At 42.0% G+C, this 18,759-nt stretch overlaps 1 protein-coding gene across 1 annotated transcript in view; it reads left to right on the top strand.

Annotated features, from left to right (window-relative positions):
- FAT1 (FAT atypical cadherin 1) overlaps positions 1-18,759 on the top strand; it is a 133,063-nt gene that overhangs the window by 55,995 nt on the left and 58,309 nt on the right. The window contains exon 3 of the mRNA XM_023737220.1: positions 17,513-17,574. Coding sequence (XP_023592988.1) covers positions 17,513-17,574 — 62 coding nt within the window. The remainder of the gene's footprint in view (positions 1-17,512; positions 17,575-18,759) is intronic.

Raw genomic sequence — 18,759 nt, 5'->3', positions numbered from 1 at the left:
TCCTCCCCTCTCGCCCCCCCGTCCTCCCCTCTCTCTGTCCGTCCTCCCCTCTGTCCGTCCGTCCTCCCCTCTCGCCCCCTCTACCCCTCCTGTCACTGTATGTTAGTGTGCATTTCCTAGAATTTTATAGAAATGGACTCATGCAGTATATACTCTTTTCTTTTTTTTTTTGGTAAGGCTTCTTGCATAAGTTCTTTGAGGTTCGTATTGTAGTGTGGATCAGTAGTTCATTCCTTTTTATGGATGGGGGTACTACAGTTTATCTGTTCACCTGTTGATGATCATTGGGTTTATTTCAGGTTTTGGCTGTTAGAAATAAAGTTGCTACAGACAGTTGAGTACATGTCTTTGCATGGACATTTACTCCCATTTCTCTGGGATGAATATCTAGGAGTGGAATAGCTGCTCCATAGGACAGGTGTGTGTTCGTTAATTTTGTAAAAAGCTGCCTGGAAACTGTCTCAGGCAGTTAGCTGTGGCAACGGTAGGACTTGCCTTGTTTTCCGTCTTAGGGATTTCTGTCTTCCCTTGCCTGGTGTCCAATGTTTTGTAAACCATTATTTCATTCATTTGTCCAGTTTGGGTCATTTCAGTCTGGAGGGTAAATTCAGCCCCTTTTATTTGATGTTTGCTGGAAGCAGAAACAGAATTTCAATTTATCTGAACAAGATTTTAGAAGTTGCAATAAATATGTATTAAAAACAAACAAACATACAAACAGGCTCACAAACCCGTTGCCATCAAGTCGATTCCGACTCATAATGACCACATAGAACAGAGCAGAATTGGCCCTTCGGGTTTTCAAGGAGCAGCTGATGGATTTGAACTGCCAGCCTTTTGGTTAGCAACTGAACTCTTTAACCTACTGCACCACGCCACCATGGTTCCATAAATACGTATGTACCATAAAAACTTCATTTAATGAGTAGTAGGAATTGCCTAATAACCATGATTTTGAGTGTGATTTTTCCCTTAAGCAGTAGAAATTCCATTTCTCGATTAATTTTAAACAGAAACTTAGCAGTACTCCAGCTGTGTTTCTGGAGTTTGTAGAAATCTAGGTCAGTATATACTTTCTGTGTCTTCAAAATTTATGGTTATTTTGTACTTAACGCCTAGGATGGCATCCTAAAGTTCCGGCTCCTCACAGTACCCTCCATTATCAGTGTACTCTGCTTTCCAGGACTGGAAAGTAGATGTGTATTTGTGGGTTGTGGGCGTGTAATATACCTTATAAGTTATATTACCTGTTTTAAATAGGTAACACATTCACACAGTACAAAATTTAAAAAGTACAAAAAGGTACCCAGTGAAAAGTTCCTTGGGTTGTCCTCAACAGTAGTATACGATGCTGTAGTGTAGAAAAGTGATGTGGTCGAAGTTACTGACGGACCTCTAGGTTGTTGCAGGAATATGTGTGCTCAGCTGTGTACCCTTCTTCACTGCCGTTTCACTGATGCACTGATTTTGCACTGTCTTAATGAATGCATTATCTTTCACTTCTTCTCCTTTGTTTGATGTAAATCTTCCTGTTTGGGAACAAATATCCTGAGAAAGGATTTCATTTTACGCCAAAAAAATAAATTAATCAGAAATGTATGGAAAATAAAAGTGAGAGCACCCTTTTTGAGTGTGTGGGTATGTTTCTGCCTGTGACTTCTGTGCGTCTGAATGTGTGTCTTGAAAGAGCCTGGGCTCTTTGACTGCTGTTACATCTGTTTCCATCCAGTTGAAATTTCAAGTAGTTTAAAACTATTTTAAGGCCATTTCAGCATAATGTCTTAACTTCTCCATCAGTTCCATAGGGTTAAAATTTCATGTAGCTTAGAGGGTGACCACCCTTTTTCCAAGTCTCTTCCCATAATTGAATCTGGGAGCACGTTTCACTGTTCGAATCTGGTACTTCCTGCTTGTTCCTTTTTTGGGGTGAGTTTCATCACACTGCCTCGTTCCTGCTACCACTGAGAGTTCAGTTTGGAAGAGGCAGCCAGCGAGAAACCCCCAAACCCTGGTTTTCTGTCTTGTTTCCTTTCTCTCTTGTTCTCTGACCTTTCTTCTACCACTCTTCCACCTTTCTGCCATCTCTTGGCCTCACTTTTGAGTAAGGGTGAAACGCAGCTTTTGTTAGGAGTCAGAGGGACATTGCCATGCATGTCTTACGCATGCATTGCACTTTGTATCATAAGCCACTTTCACCGAGCGATTCTTTACAAGAAGCCTGTGAAATAGATAGGGATTAGAAATACCAAGTGCGGACTCTGTTCCAAGCATTTGCATTTTCCCTGTTTAACAGATAATTAATACGACTTCAGAGAGGTGACGGGCCACCCAGAGCTCTGAGCCAGATATGCATGAATTTAACACCTGCTGCTTCTCAGTATACAGCCGTGCCACTCTCCTTCTCTCTGGGTTTGTGGTGTAAATGTGGTTTTGGAACCAGGTTTTCTGCATCTTATCTCTTCTTTGTATGAAGGAATTTATCATATAATAGTTACTTTTTAGGTTAATCTTATTTCTGTGGTATCTTCACATCTACAAGCACAGAACGCCTAAGTAACACTAGATGTTATGAACCTTCTACTGCAGGGGTCGTTAAACTTTTTCTGTAAAGGGCCAGATAGAAAATATTTTAGGCTTTGAGCACCGTACTGTCTCCATCACAATTTCTCAGTTCTCCCGTTGTAACATGAAAAGGGCCATAGACAGTATGGAAATGAATGAGCGTGGATATCTTCCAATAACGCTGTGTGTATGGACATTGACATTTGAATTTCACGTGCCACCAAATATTATTCTTCTATTGATTCTTGCCCCCAACCCTTTAAACATACAAAAACCATTCTTTGATTGCAGGCAGAACAAAAACAGGTTGCTATAGTTCGCAGACCCCGGTACATTCGTATATTGACTAGTAGGACTAGTTAATTCGTTAATTTCTTTTTGAGGAAGTAGACTATGTGATATTCCTGAGGTAAAAATTTAAAAAAATTTTTCAGGGCTCTAAGCAAGAATGCTTAGAAAAGGTGATCTGTGTTTTGTTTCTGTGGGTCCTTAAATTATTCTTTAAATAACAGCAGCTATCAAGGTTAACGTCACAGATGGTATTTGGCGAGTTGATGATAGACTGCTAGTCAGATCTTTTCGACTTTGAGAAGTAGAACTATTTTCTCATTAAACCCATTGCCTTTGAGTCAATTCCAACTCATAGTGACCTTATAGGACAGAGTGGAGCTGCCCCATAGAGTTTCCAAGGAGCAGCTGGTGGATTTGAACTGCCAACCTTTTGGTTAGCAGCCGAACACTTAACCACTCTGCCACCAGAGCTCCATTTTCTCATTAGAAGATAAAATATTGCTAAGTTTTGAGACTTTCATACTTACTTTTTTTTGGTGCTGGTGGTGGTGGTGGTTAGGTGCCCCCGAGTGGGTTCTGACTCCTGGCGACCCTATGTACAACAGAACGTGGATCCTGTTAAAAATATTTCAGACTCCAAATTCCAGCTCACACCATTGGCCGTATATATACTTAACAAGTCTTTATCATTTCCTCAATTTGTTCTCTTCTTCATTCTTAGAGCTTATTGCAGATCGAGATGGTCATGTGCAGATCACTAAATTAGACTCTTCTGCTTTGTCGAGGACAGCTTTATACCACAGCCTGGTTTTTGATTGATTGTTTTCATGTAGAGTGGAGTATTTAATCTGGGATTATTTATGTTCCATCTATAAGAAGTGTGACTTGATTGTAGAGAGTTATGGTGGTGTTTGATGTACATATTTATTTAATTTATATGCAGTAGTCCCTAAAGCATTGTTGAGGCATGAAATGCTATGATAGCTAATTGGTATACTGAGCGTTCTTCTGTGTTTTAGTCCAGTATCACTTTACATCTCGTCTGTTTGAGTCAAAGTGAACGGCAGTTTATTGTGGCTGGAATGGAGACAGAATGAAGTGCAATAGGAAACAGTTGCAGCGCAAATGACTTCCGAGGGTTTCCGGTAACATTTGATAGCCGCACAGGAAGGAAATGAAGGGCCGGTCACTTTACAGTGGCAGGAATTCATTAAAAAAAAAAAAAGTTTACCTATCTGCAGTCTTTTTACCAAGATGTGCAAATATTTTAAAGAGGAAGCATAGGTTTTTTGTTAACCTGTTTCCCATGCTCCTTTTTTATTTGATAGTGAAGTGTGTTTTCCCTAAAGTCTGAAGCTCATTCAGTTCTTTTTTCTACATGTGTTGAGCTGATGATGATGATGTGATTTTCCTCCTACAATCTGTTAGCCTTGAATCCTTAGGATAAATTCTAACAAGGCGTATTATTTTATGTGTTCCTGAACATTGTTGGTTGAAGTAATATTTACGATTTTGCGTTAGTGTACCTAAGCGAGATTAGCCTGTAATTTTTGTGTTGTCTTTGTCTGGTTTTTAAATCAACACGAAGTAATTTTATGGAGTTGGTTGACGCCTTCTCTTTCTATCCCTGCTGTTCCCGGCATTTATGGGAGCGCTGAAAGTGATTCCCTGTAAATTGTGTTTGGTGTTTGATCTTATGCTGTTTTTAACACCATCAGTTTTCATCAAGAAACAATAAGATTGAAAAAAAATGAGAAGAGAGGTCAGGAGCTTTCAGGGTCCACTTCCTGCCCAGCCACTACCCTGATGATTTTAGTCATTTAATTCGTTTTGTTCAGCTTTCCTGTGGAACTACAAAAGTTTGAACTAAGTGAGTTTGGAGGTCCTTTCTAGCTTTGACAGCCTATGAATAGAATTCCATTTTTGGCTCCAGGCCTAATCCTGCTGGCACCAGGACTGCAGGGACAGACAATAGCTGCTCAGATGGCCGCAGCTGCCAACAGCGATCTAGACAGGCTGCAGTTACACGGTCTGAGGACACCACCTAAATAAAGACGGGGCAATGCCGCAGAGTCCTGGAGCCCATGGTCTGAAGCTCCGAGGACTGAGTGATAACTGTAGGAAAAGTTGAACCTTTGCTCCTGCCCTGGAAGGCAGTCTGCATTTTAGAATGGGGCTGGGGTAGCGACACCGTGCCTCCCTGGCCGTCTTGACAAGCCTGCTGTGCCTTGTCTGTCGGTGCGGGTCTTCCCTGTGTTGTGTCTTAATTATCTCCTGCTGCTGTAACAGAGATCCCACAAGTGGATGGTGTCTCAGTCATCTAGTGCTGCTGTAACAGAGATCCCACAAGCGGATGGTGTCTCAGTCATCTAGTGCTGCTGTAACAGAGATCCCACAGGTGGATGGTGTCTCAGTCATCTAGTGCTGCTGTAACAGAGATCCCACAAGTGGATGGCTTTAACAAAGAGAAACTTATTCTCTCACAGTCTAGCAGGCTACAAGTCCAAATTCAGGGCACCAGCTCCGGGGGAAGACTTTCTCTCTCTGTCAGGTCTGGGGGAAGGTCCTTGTCATTAATCTCCGCTCAAGGAGCTTCTCAGCATAGGGACCCTGGGTCCAAAGGACATGCTGTTCTCCTGGCTCTTGTTTCTTGGTGGTATGAAATCCCCATATCTCTCTGCTACTTATCTCTTTTGTGTCTCAAAAGAGATTGACTTAAGACACAACCTAATCTTGTAGAGTGAGTCCTGCCTCAGTAACATGACTGCTTCGAATGCTACCTCGTTAACATCATGTTGTTGTTGTCAGGTGCTGTCGAGTTGGTTCTGACTCATAGCGACTCTGTGTACAACAGAATGAAACACTGCCCCGTCCTGTGCCATCCTCACAATCGTCATGCTTGAGCCCATTGTTGCAGCCACTATGTCAGTCTGTCTCGTTGAGGGTCTTCCTCTTTTTTGCTGACCCTCTGCTTTACCAAGCATGATGTCCTTCTCCAGGGACTGATCCCTTCTGATAACATGTCTAAAGTATGTGAGATGTAATCTCACCATCCTTGCTTCCAAGGAGCATTCTGGTTGTACTTCCAAGACAGATTTGTTCGTTCTTTTGGCAGTCCATGGTATATTCAGTATTCTTTGCCAACATCACAATTCAAAGGCATCAGTTCTTCCGCCTTCCTTATTCGTCATCTAACTTTCGCATGCACATGAGGCAACTGAAAACTGCATGGCTTGGGTCAGGTGCACCTTAGTCTTCAAGGTGATATCTTTGCTTTTCAATACTTTAAAGAGGTCTTTTGCAGCAGATTTGCCCGAGGCAATGCATCTTTTGATTTTTTGACTGCTGCTTCCATGGGTGTTGATTGTGGATCCAAGTAAAATGAAATCCTTGACAACTTCAGTCTTTTCTCCGTTTATCATGATGTTGCTTATTGGTCCAGTTGTGAAAATTTTTATTTTCTTTGTGTCGAAGTGTAATCCATACTGACGGCTGTAGTGTTTGATCTTTATCAGTAAGTGCTTCAAGTCCTCTTCGCTTTCAGCAAGCAAAGTTGTGTCATCTGCATAACACAGGTTTTTAATGAGTCTTCCTCCAATCCTGATGCCCCGTTCTTCTTCATGTAGTCCAGCTTCTCAGATTATTTGCTCAGCATACAGATTGAATAGGTAGGGTGAAAGGATACAGCCCTGACACACATCTTTACTGACTTTAAACCACGCAGTATCTCCTTGTTCTGTCCGAACAACTGCCTCTTGATCCGTGTACCGGTTCCTCATGAGCACAATTAAGTGTTCTGGAATTCCCATTCTTCACAATGGTATCCATAATTTGTTATGATCCACACAGTCAAATGCCTTTGCACAGTCGATAAAACACAGGTAAACATCTTTCTGGTATTCTCTGCTTTCAGCCAGGATCCACCTGACATCAGCAATGATATCCCTGGTTCCGTGTCCTCTTCTGAATCTGGCTTGAATTTCTGGCAGTTCCCTGTCGATATACTGCTGCAGCCGCTTTTGAATGATCTTCAGCAAAGTTTTACTTGCGTGTGATATTAATGATATTGTTCGATAATTTCTACATTATGTTGGATCACCTTTCTTGGGAATAGGCATAAATATGGATCTCTTCTAGTCGGTTGGCCAGGTAGCTGTCTTCCAAATTTCTTGGCATAGACAAGTGAGCACTTCCAGTGCTGCATCCATTTGTTTGAAACATCTCAGTTCATATTCCATCCATTCCTGGAGCCTTGTTTTTTGCCAATGCCTTCAGTGCTGCTTGGACTTCTTCCTTCAGTACCATTGGTTCTGATCATATGCTACCTCTTGAAATGGTTGAACGTTGACCAATTCTTTTTGGTACAGTGACTCTGTATTCCTTCCATCTTTTTTTGATGCTTCCTGTGTCGTTTAATACTTTCCCCATGGAATCCTTCAGTATTTCAACTTAAGGCTTGAATTTCTTCTTCAGTTCTTTCAGCTTGAGAAATGCTGAGCGTGTTCTTCCCTTTTGGTTTTCTGTCGCTAGGTCTTTGCACATTTCATTATAATACTTTACTTCGTCTTCTTGAGCCGCCCTTTGAAATCTTCTCTTCAGCTCTTTTACATCTTCGTTTCTTCTCCCACGTGTGTGTCAGTGTGTTGTACTCTGGGGGCTTGTGTGTTGCTGTGATGCTGGAAGCTCTGCCACCAGTATTCAAATACCAGCAGGGTCAGCCATGGCGGACAGGTTTCAGCTGAGCCTCCAGACTAATACAGACTAGGAAGAAGGACCCAGTGGTCTATTTTTGAATAGAAGTAGCTTGTGAAAACCTTATGATTAGCAACGGAACATTAACATCACAGAGGTAGGATTTACAACACATAGGAAAATCACATCAGATGACAAAATGGTGGAGAATCACACAATACTGGGAATCATGGCCTAGCCAAGTTGACACATATTTTTGGGGGACGCAGTTCCATCCATGACACTGTGTGTGTTGGGGATCCAGTCCTGGCTTGGCCCTTGAGGACCGGGACGACCCCTCATTCAATGATCACCTCCACCGTACAGCCCAGCATGATACTGTATTTGTGGTTGCTGCTTAGTACTTATTTCCCAATTGACTGATAAAGTTTTTAAAAATGAGCCAGATGTCAGTGGTTTTCCATTTCAGCTGTTGGATGGAACAACAAGAAGATCCTGCCCTCAGTGTAGTTTCTGTCCCTCCGCTGTCTACCTGTGGTGCCCTCTGTCCTCCACTTTATGTTCCCAGAACTTAGCTGTGATCTCTGCTCAACTGCAGTAAACAGACTTGTTCTGGGAACATTGTTCCTGTATTAATGCTGGCTGGGTGCAGTTCTGTGGACTAGAATGTCCCATAACAGTACCAAGTCCTGAAGAAATCACCCTGTCTGCGCTGAAGATGCCTAGGACTCGAACTAAATACTTTACTACCAGATATTTTTAAAATGCCTGGTTTAAAGTTCTTATACATATCGAAGAGTAGAGTATACTAAATTTATTCAGAGAAATCAGCCGGGAAATGGTTGAGAATAATATGGTTAAAATCCATGCCTGCAGTCAGAGAGGTTTATTAAAATCGTGCTGAGATTAATCAAACACTGTGAAAATGTCAGTGACCTGAGAACAGCTGAAACGGGAGCCAGGCGTGACCAAGAGAGGGTTCCAGTCACAGAGTAATGCGAGAAATTCCTAAGTACTCACCGAATAATTTTGTTGTGTAAGTGTAGTGGTTGAGATCTCGTCTGCTAACCAAAAGGTTGGCCGTTCGAATCCACCAGCCGCTCCTTGGAAACTCCATGGGGCAGTTCTGCTCTGTCCTGTAGGGTCACTGTGAGTCGGAATCAACTCAGTGGCAAGGGGTTTGGGTTTTTTTGTTTGTTTGTTTTGATCATTGTATTAGTCGATGAGTTAAGTGTGATCTATACATCAGTAGTTCCTTATGTGTTGGTGTAATATTGCTGTTAAGAGCCTGGGCTCTGGAATCAGACAGACTTGGAGTCCAGTCCCATCTTTGCCATTTACTAACCTTGTAACTTTACGTCACTAAGCCTCAGGTATCGTTAAAGTGAAGATAGTGTATTAGTCCCTACCTGATCGGTGATTACTCTGTGAGAAAGACATGCATGTGTTACGCTCAGCCCAGGGCTGCGCTCCTGGGAAGCACAAAGTGTTGCTCAGAGCGTGAACGAGAGACTAGTTTATTACTCACCCCGTCCTTTTAGGGGTAAGTCTTAGTTTCCTTAAATGAATTGTATGCTTTTTGAAGATAAGAGCATTGTCTTTTGCTTTTATATGTGTCTCTTAGAGTGACAGAGACCTGGTGGTGCAGTGGTTAAGGTCGACACTTTGAATCCACCAGCCGCCCCTTGGAGACCCTACGGGGCAGTTTTACTCTGTCCTGCAGGGTCACTGTGAATCGCAATCGACTTGTTGGCAATGAGGTTTTTGTTTTAGGGTGGCATACTTGGGGAAGACATTCAGCAAATTAAGTTGATTAACTTAATGCAAACTCAGCAAGTGAGCCACTTTGATTTAACTGAACATGACAGCATCAGTACTGCTTATGGAGATACATTTATTAATTTCACAAGTTTATTAATTTTTAGTCCTTAGCAAGGTGTCATCAGAAGCAAAAAAAAGTATCAATTTGTAGAATAATAATTTTTCAAAAGTCATTGTTAATAAACCCATCATCACAGATGGTTTCATTGGGTAGTGCTTTTCTAGGATATATGTACCTGTGGTTTGTGCACTGTTGTTTAAATAAGCAAAAGAATGAAGAGCCAAAGTAGTTGTAACCCTCCCTTCCCCCAGAACAAATCAACCCATTGCCAAGAAGTCAGTGCCGACTCATGGGTTGTAAATTAAGTGAGTCGACCTTTTCCTTGATCTTTCCCCCATCCCTACATATTCACCAAGTAGAATAATTGGAAAATGGTTCAAAGTAAGTTTCCTGCCAACCAAGGTGAACACGTGGCCAAAAGGTTTTTCCCTAGAACGAGGACCCTTTCTTTAACAGTTTTGGTTCTTTGGTTACTCCTGCTGCAGATCACATGTCCCTCTCTCTCACTGAAGTTGGACCTTCATCCATTCACTCCTTTTATTCTTCTCCAGCTGTCATCGTTCGCATCCCCAGTGCTGCCCTTCCAAACCATTCCTACAGAACTGAAGCCTATAGGCCCTCCCTGGCCTCTCTCTCACGCTTAGCGTGGGCTTTATACTCTGATGGGCCTGCGCTTAGTGAATTACCAGCTTCACTACCTGGGTACGTGACCTTGAGCAAGTTACTGTGTCTTTCTGGGCTTGTAAAAATAAGAGATATTACCTACTGTGTGTGTGTAAAAATACCGAGAGAGAGAGAGAGATTGAGAGAGATTGAGGAGGGCGTTAAATGAGATAACGTGTAAAGCTCGTAGCACAGTGCCTTGGCGTTTAGTAAGCCCAGTAACCATTCGAGATAAGTCATTTGGTGTATCAGTTAGCTTTCGCTGTGTAACAACACAGCATGCATTGAGTTCACTCATGCATTAGTGGTCACTTGGCTGATTGGCTAGGGGCTGGCTTGGTCCATATGGCCTCGTTCACGTGTTGGTTGTCTCCTGGGGCAACAGGGATGGATGACTAGACTACATGTATCTAGTCACCCAACAACCTAACGAGGATGAGGGCTTGTTCACAAGGTGGTTCTGAGAGTGTGGATCAACGCTGCAAGGCTTCCTGAGGCCTGTCTTCCCGAGGCCTGTCTTCAGAAGCTGCACGGCGTCCCTTCCACATGCATTCTTTTGGTTAAAGACCGACACATGGGCAGCCCAGATTCAAGGGAAGGGAACTAGGTGGAGTCTGTTCTCTTCTTCAGTTCTGTAAACATATCAGCCAACGTTAAACTTTACAGCTGTTCTGAAATGGCTGTGTGGAGGGCCTTGGTTATCTCCTAATTGGCAAATCCAGTGGCCCTTCTCAGGCTTTGTCCTCTGACTTTTTTGTACCATTTGATGCTCAGTCACCTTCCCACCGTGATGGCCACCTGCGTGCACCCCCAGATACTGTTGGCGATTTCTTCTCTGTATTTACCGTGCCGTAGTCTGATGCTGACTCCTCGGGTGGGTTTTCCTCTTTCTTCGGCCTAATTCAGTTCCCAGTGCTGTTCCCTATTCCTACTTCCACCTCTTCCTCCTCTTCCCACCTTCATCTCTGTAGACCCGGGTTGTATTACCACCTGGCTGGATGGCAGGAAACTGTTGTTTCACTTGTTGTCTGTGCTCCTTGCTGCCGGACTGATCTTGTTTCTTCCCTTTATTATTATGGAACTACTAAAACTAAGTTCAGATCTTTGGGATTGTGGAGTCTCAGCGAGAACCCTAGCTTTCTTCTCCCCCTTGTCTTGTAGCCACCCTCTCTCTACCCCACCTGTGTGTCGCGTTGTTTCTCAGACTTACTCTTTGCTTTCCACCCTTCATTCTTGTTATTGGAAAGCATCACTGTCCTAATTATCTTCACATCCCGAGTGAGCAGCACGCATAGTTGCATGAACACGTAGCTGTACCTGAACGGATCACTTCACATTAGCATCTACCTGCTGCTGTTGTTTTTAGTTTCTATCGAGTCAGTTCTGACTCTGGTGACCCCATGCGTGCAGAGCAGAACTGCACCGTAGGGCTTTTGAGGCACTGACCTAGTCCTTTAATGCTTAGCTGTATGGGCTACCTGCTTTGTGCAATCCATTTGATCTCTTGGGCTTTGAGTTTAGAGATGGTTTCTGGTTTGATTTATAAAAAATACCAAAGAGTAAAATTTTACATTGACACATAGTAGCTAATCTAACATTGTGTTGTCTTAAAAGAATGTTTTCTAAATGTGTAAGATGACATTCCAAGGTTATGGATAGTTAATGAGTTTCATCTGAGTAGGTTTGGTTCCGTAGCTGTGCCTACATTTATGGGCCAGACATGTAACTGCTGATTGATGAGAAGATTCTCCGTCTGCGATCTCAGCCCAGTTACGTTTATAATAGTGCTGGTGTACAGAGTGGTGTTTTTCTAGGCTAAGGAAGGAAAAATTTTAAGTTTTTGTCTTTTTGTTTCTGTTTTAAATTTAATGGTGTTTGCATAAAAGGAAGATAAAATACAAAGTTTAAAGGAATCATTTGTGTATGCATTTTTCTGCTTTCACCCACTCTTTTATTTTCTTACTTGCTTTCTTGGACCCTGTTAAGTGAATAATGATTTACCATTGCTGTTTTTTCCTGGAAGTTTATAGAAGCTACAGTTTAGAGTTTACATAGAGTTGAAATACCATCACGCAGTAAAGTATGCAGAGTGGTGGGGGGAAACTCTCATCTGGGCCTCAGGAGAGCTAAATTCTTCAGTCCTGGTTTTGATAGTAACTTACTGGTGACCTTAGAAATTTTTAACTTCTCTGTGGTGCATGCAACTATGTAAGCTTAATAATCTTAAAGGTGTCTCTGCATTTCTGAAATACTGTACTGTTTGTATTAAATACGTATCCTTCTGGGATTTAGCAAAAATGTTACAGATGAAACATTTACAATGAAGGGATGGATACATTTATTGGAATATTTACTACCTGTATTTACCAAGGGTGCCGGGTAAAGGGTCATCGAAAAAGAGAAGACCCTCAACGAGCTGGACTGACACAGTGGCTGCAACAATTGTGAGGATGGCACGGGACCGGGCAGTGTTCCGTTCGTGTTGTATGTGGGGTTGCTGTGAGTCAGAACTGACTCAGTGGCACCTAACCACAACAACAAGGTTAATACCGTGTACTAGTTATTTAGAGAAGGTACCCTTTGGACTGATTTTTGAAATAGGTATTTGCCAAGGTGGAGGGGGAAGGATTAGCAGGAATAAGGTGTGCATGGCGGTGAGAATGAACATGGGACGCAGAATAAGTCCCACAGCTGACGTGGAGGAGTGCGGGATATCTGGATAGCGTTTCTAGGGTGCTGAGCCCTCAGTGCTGTTGACTGGTGTAAGGTGGAATGTACCTCTAAAGAACAGCTGTAGCTCTCCTAGCCTTTTCCTGCTTCATCGCGAAATCTTGTTTTCACTTCGTATGAAAATTCCATGAGAAACACTAATTTTACCCCTTCCCTCGGAGGAGGTACACCATGATGCCCCCTCCCTGGGGTGCCTGATGATGACACGAGGGAGAATCACTTGGACGCCTTTGATAAGATTGTTTCTGGTAGGAGTGTTGTGATTCTAAAAAGAGAAAGGTCTTTTTTGTTGTGTTGTCCATCTGAAAGATTTTACATGTTTTCCGTAGAAAAGTAACCAGACTGGCAAAGTTTCTTCCAGATCCTTGATTTATGAGTTGTCTTTCAGTTCTGTTCGGTAGAACATTCTGCGCTGACAGGAGTGTTGCGAACCCACCTCGTTCAGTCATGCAGCCGTTAGCCATGTCTGGCTCTCGGGCACTGGAAATGTGGCTGTTGTGATTGAGGGACCGAATTCTCTATCGTATTTAATTTTAATTAATTTAATTTTTTTTTTTTTTTTTTTACATTCTGAGACTAATGGCTGCTCTATTGGTCAGTGCAGGTCTAGGTCTTTGCTTCTGTTGCAACAACAACAAGGTACAACACGGGATCAGGTCATCTTGGAAGTAATAGGAATAACTCAGGATGCAGCTCATGGATCAAGACAGCTGCTTCTTGCCCTCTGCCGCCGGGCCCTGCTGGGGGCCTTCTCGCGCAAGCGTTACAGCTCTTAGTGCCGTGGTCCGGCGAGCCCACCACAGCGCCTTGCCGGTCTGCTGGCTCCTGGTCTCATGGCGCTGTCGTTGCTTTTGCTGCTGCCGTGCTGCTGTCTCGCTGTCTTCCGTGTTACAGCTCCTCCCCCTCCCCCTCCCCCTCTCTCCTTTTAAGCCTACCAGGATAGCAAAACTGACCAATCCCCTTGTTAGGGTTCCATACACCTTATTTGCATGGTCTCACCCTCACAAGGTTGCCATGCACCTTATTTACATTATTAGCAAGCTATCTAATCCCCTTAGGGGGCCCAGGCACCTCATTTGCATAGCCCCTCCCAGTCATTTGTTGGGCATTACAAAAACTATGACTAAAAGGGCCATATTAAGTAATTCACTGCACCTCAGTCTCTGTCCTTAAGAGCTTTGTAGTATAGAAAGGAAGACTTCTAATGAGTGACTGAAATAATGTGGAATGCTGTTAAGATAGAAATGTAAGAGGCTGGAGGGTCCAACAGTGGGATTCCAGACAAAGCCTGTCAGGGAGGCCTCAGGAAATGGTGTTTAAGCTGAGATGTGAAGGAGTAAATAGTGGTAGCCAGGCTACAAGGGGTGAGAAAGGAGCGTTACCACTTACTGCATTTGAATAGAATTAAAGTTCCGTTTGAGGTAAAAGGATATTTAATTTGAAATATACAGAACATGCAGTTGTTTCCAAACCCAGGAGGTGGTCACGTTGCTTTTTGGCTTTATGTTGAATTGGTAGTATGTATAACGGAATACACAGAGTCATTGTACCAAAGAGAATTGGTCAGTGTTCAACCATTTCAGGAGGCAGCGTATGATCAGGAACTGATGGTACTGAAGGAAGAGGTCCAAGCTGCAATGAAGGCATTGGCGAAGCTCCAGGAATTGATGGAATGCTAATTGAGATATTTCAACAAACAGATGCAGCTCTGGAAGTGCTCACTCATCTATGTCAAGAAATTTGGAAGAACAGCTACCTGGTCAACTGACTGGAAGAGATCCATGTTTATGCCTATTCCCCAGAAAGGTGATCCAACAGAATGCAGAAATTATTGAACAATATCATTAATATCACACACAGGTAAAATTTTGCTGAAGGTCTTTCAAAAGCGACTGCAGCAGTATATCTACAGGGAACTGTGAGAAATTCAGGCCGGATTCAGAAGAAGATGTGGAACCAGGGATATCATTACTGACGTCAGATGGATCCTGGCCGAAAGCAGAGACTACCAGAAAGATGTTTACCTGTGTTTTATTGACTGTGCAAAGACATTCGACTGTATGGATCATAACAAATTATAAATAACATTGAGAAGAATGAGAATTCCAGAACACTTAATTGGGCTCATGAAGAATCTGTACATAGATCAAGAGGCAGTTCTTTGAACAGAGCAAGGGGATACTGTGTGGTTTAAAGTCAGGAAAGGTGTGTGTCAGGCTTGTATCCTTTCACCGTACCTGTTCAGTCTGTATGCTGAGCAAATAATCTGAGAAGCTGGACTACATGAAGAAGAACGGGGCATCAGAATTGCAGGAGGACTCATTAACAACCTGTGTTATGCAGATGACACAACCTTGCTTGCTGAAAGTTAAGAGGACTTGAAGCAGTTACTGATGAAGATCAAAGACCACAGCCTTCAGTATGGATTACACCTCAACATAAAGAAAACAAAAATCCTCACAACTGGACCAATAAGCAATATCATGATAAATGGAGAAAAGATTGAAGTTGTCAAGGATTTCATTTTACTTGGATCCACAATCAACACCCATGGAAACAGCGCTCTAGAAATCAAAAGACACATTGCAGCAAATCTGCTGCAAAAACCTCTTTAAAGTATTGAAAAGCAAAGATGTCACCTTGAAGATTAAGGTGTGCCTGACCCAAGCCATGGTGTTTTCAGTTGCATCATATACATGTGAAAGCTGGACAATGAATAAGGAAGACCAAAGAAGAATTGATGCCTTTAAAGTATGGTGTGGGCGAAGAATACTGAATATACCATGGACTGCTAGAAGAATGAACAAGTCTGTCTCGGAAGAAGTACAACCGGAATGTTCCTTAGAAGCAAGGATGATGAGACTGCGTCTTACATACTTTGGAAATGTGGTCAGGAGGGATCAGACCTGGAGAAGAACATCATGTTTGGTAAAGTGAGGCTGAGTGAAAAAGAGGAAGACCCTCAATGAGATGGGTTGACACAGTGGCTGCAACAGTGGGCTCAAGCATAACAACGATTGTGAGGATGGTGCAGGACTGGGCAGTGTTTCGTTCTGTAGTACACAGGGTCGCTGTGAGTTGGAACCGACTCAGCAGCATCTAACAACAACAATTGTAGGTAAATCCTTGGTTAACAGTCTGGTGAGTGCTGTAAGTAAGCTAAAATGGGGAGCTTTATTTGCTAACAGATACTTTGTACAGTGCTGTTGGCAAATGATTGAGTACTACACAGAAGCAGAATACTGTTTTATTTTGAACATGTGAGGCTACTGTCATTGTAGATGTCAACTTTTTGAGGGGTGCATTAGAACAGTTAGGTGAGGCTGAGCATAGCAGTTTCCTGTCGTTCTTGGACTATTTAAGACAGTGAGGAGAGGGTAAAATTTTGGTAGAGGAAAAAAGGGATTAACTTAAAAACTATGGGAAATCAAGTGTGTGCCACATTAAATTACATTTTAACACCTTTAAGCAGTGTTAAGCATTTTCCTTGAGACCCTTCCCGTCAAGAAGCACAGTTCGGGAAAAACCCCGGTACTAGGATGCGTAACCTTTTGTTCTTGTTAGAAAACACGAGTGCCGTTTCATAACTGGGGAAGATAATGTTGATTTAGATTCTTAGGAACTACGTAAGAAAAAGGACTCTGAATTAAGCACAAACCTTTCATTTACAAATTTAGAGAAAATTTTGAGTAGTCTTTAATCAGTAGTTTTGTGAAATTAGTTAGGATTCTAGGAGAGAATAAATTAGGGTGGTAACATGTGTTCCTGCCTGTGAATTATTTGAAGTATTTCCCTGTGGAAAAGCCACAGAATGCTGGGCAGGAGGACGTGCAGCCTAGGACTTGTCCTGCCACCTGAGGCTCTCAACCCCCAGGTGTAACTGCAGATCCAGTTAACGTTCACCTGTCCATTATCAACATGGGGGGCTGAGGCTGTTTTAGTGGTTGGGATGATTTTGTTTGATTTTCCATGAATTGTAGGAAAATATTTAATCAAATTTAATGGTCTTCTAGGTTCTAACATTTATTGACAATTCAGCCCATAGGTATTCAAAGTTCGAGACAGGTTGAAACTATAGATACTCTATTTTGATAGAAAAATAAAAAATAGAGAATATGGGATTTCATTGAGAATCATTTATTTTCTTCTTTTATTGAAAATTAAATGACTGTTGTTTGAGCAGTAACGCCTGCAGAATCACTTTACTCTGTATAAGAACTTTGCCTTTTTAAGGGTAGATGATCCAGACGTAGTAAACCGTAGTCAACATTATATTTTCTAATGGTCCCATTTAATATAGACTTTTTTTCTGTCACTGATTAATGATTTCTGGGGCTCTTAAAGGAGATAGGCATGAAATTGGAATCCTGGATAACCTCATCTCAGTTTTCAAACAACCTTTCCTGTAGAATATTTATTAGCAGTGTTAGCAGATAGAAAATGTGACTGATTTGAGTTTTTTCTTGGATGCGTCTGTCACTTATGTTTAAGAATCATAAAATTGGGAAAGTGTTAAATGGATTATTGTTTGTAAATAAAGTAAATGTATCTGGAACTTATATTCCTTTTTTAATCGTTTTTGTTTTTTCTTGAGAAGCTAGAGATTTACTAAGACTTTTCCAGGAGTATGGTCTCAGTATTTGATAATCAGCCTTATTTTGTGAGGATTAATGAACTGTTAAAATTTCACAGGTCTCATCACAACCACATCACGGAAACTAGACCGAGAACAGCAAGATGAACACATTTTAGAAGTGAGTATTTTTTCATTTTGAAATTATAAATATTATGGGAAAGAACAATTTTGCTCACACTAACCAGTATTGACAGTTGTTAATATTTTGTTTTATTTGCTTCTGATTGTTGATAAAAACAAAATAAAGAAAACATTATGAATATAGCTCAGATTGCCTTCCCCTTTCCACCCCAGAATACTCAGCCCGTCACGAGCTCCATTCTAACTTGTGTACTTTATGCCTCTACGCAGACGCACGTATAAAGCATAAAAAGTGATGCGTTTCCTCTGTGTATCTGCGTCTTTTACATTTGTTTCACTCACAGAGTGGTCTTGTTCTCTGTGTGTTCTGCATCTTTCTTTTTCCTCGGTATTAAGTTTTTTAAATATTTATGTTAATAGATCGAGCTCAGCCCGTGCGATCTGGTTAGCTTGTTTCTAGGTGTGTTTTCCGGGGAGGCCGCTCAGTACTCACTTGCAGCATTGTTTGTATCTTTTTCAACTATGAATTATATAAAGTTTGTGCTTTTTAAACATTTCTAACATGAAAGTAGGCTGAAGTCTGACATGTGCTATTCTTAAAAGTGTTTTCCTTACAAGGCTTCTCATTTTCACGGTTAACTTAAAAAGCCTTCTGATCCTTAAAAAGCTCAAGCCTCGTTTCTGGAGGAGGAGGGATAGGAGGAACCTGGAGGAAGAAGTTGGAGGGTAACATGGGTGTCAGGCCCCCTGAGACTGTTGGGACCATTGGCTGCAGACAGGAGAAGGCCAAGGGAAGAAGGAGCCTTGGAAAGGGAAAATACCATTTATTAAGTGGGTCTTAAATTTAAACGTTTTTGTCCACCCTACTGAGCACTGAAAACTTCTGCATAAGAAAACAGTCAAACAAAAATGAAATGATTAGTAGCGGTATTAAAAGGTGTGCTGTACAGCATATACTTTAAAATGATTACTTAGCACATAGTTAATTGATGATGCTTAAAAATGGGTTTCTGTATGCGGGATATGGAGATTTTATTTTTCAGTGTATTGGTGTACAGTACTTTTAAGAGGATTCTCAATACTTAAAGCAAATTCTTCATGTACCTCTGCCATGGCGTTGAGAATCTTAAAGGTTGTTGAGAGCTTGACGCTTTGGTGAAGTTCACTTTCCAGTGACAGCCGTGTGAGGAAGAGGCGGCCTGGTGAGGAAGGAGTGAGGGCT

Source organism: Trichechus manatus, unplaced genomic scaffold (genome assembly GCF_000243295.1).
Source record: "Trichechus manatus latirostris isolate Lorelei unplaced genomic scaffold, TriManLat1.0 scaffold00099, whole genome shotgun sequence".
Lineage (NCBI taxonomy): Eukaryota > Metazoa > Chordata > Mammalia > Sirenia > Trichechidae > Trichechus > Trichechus manatus.
The sequence above is the reverse complement of the archived record's forward strand: the minus strand, read 5'-3'. Positions and strand labels throughout refer to the sequence as shown.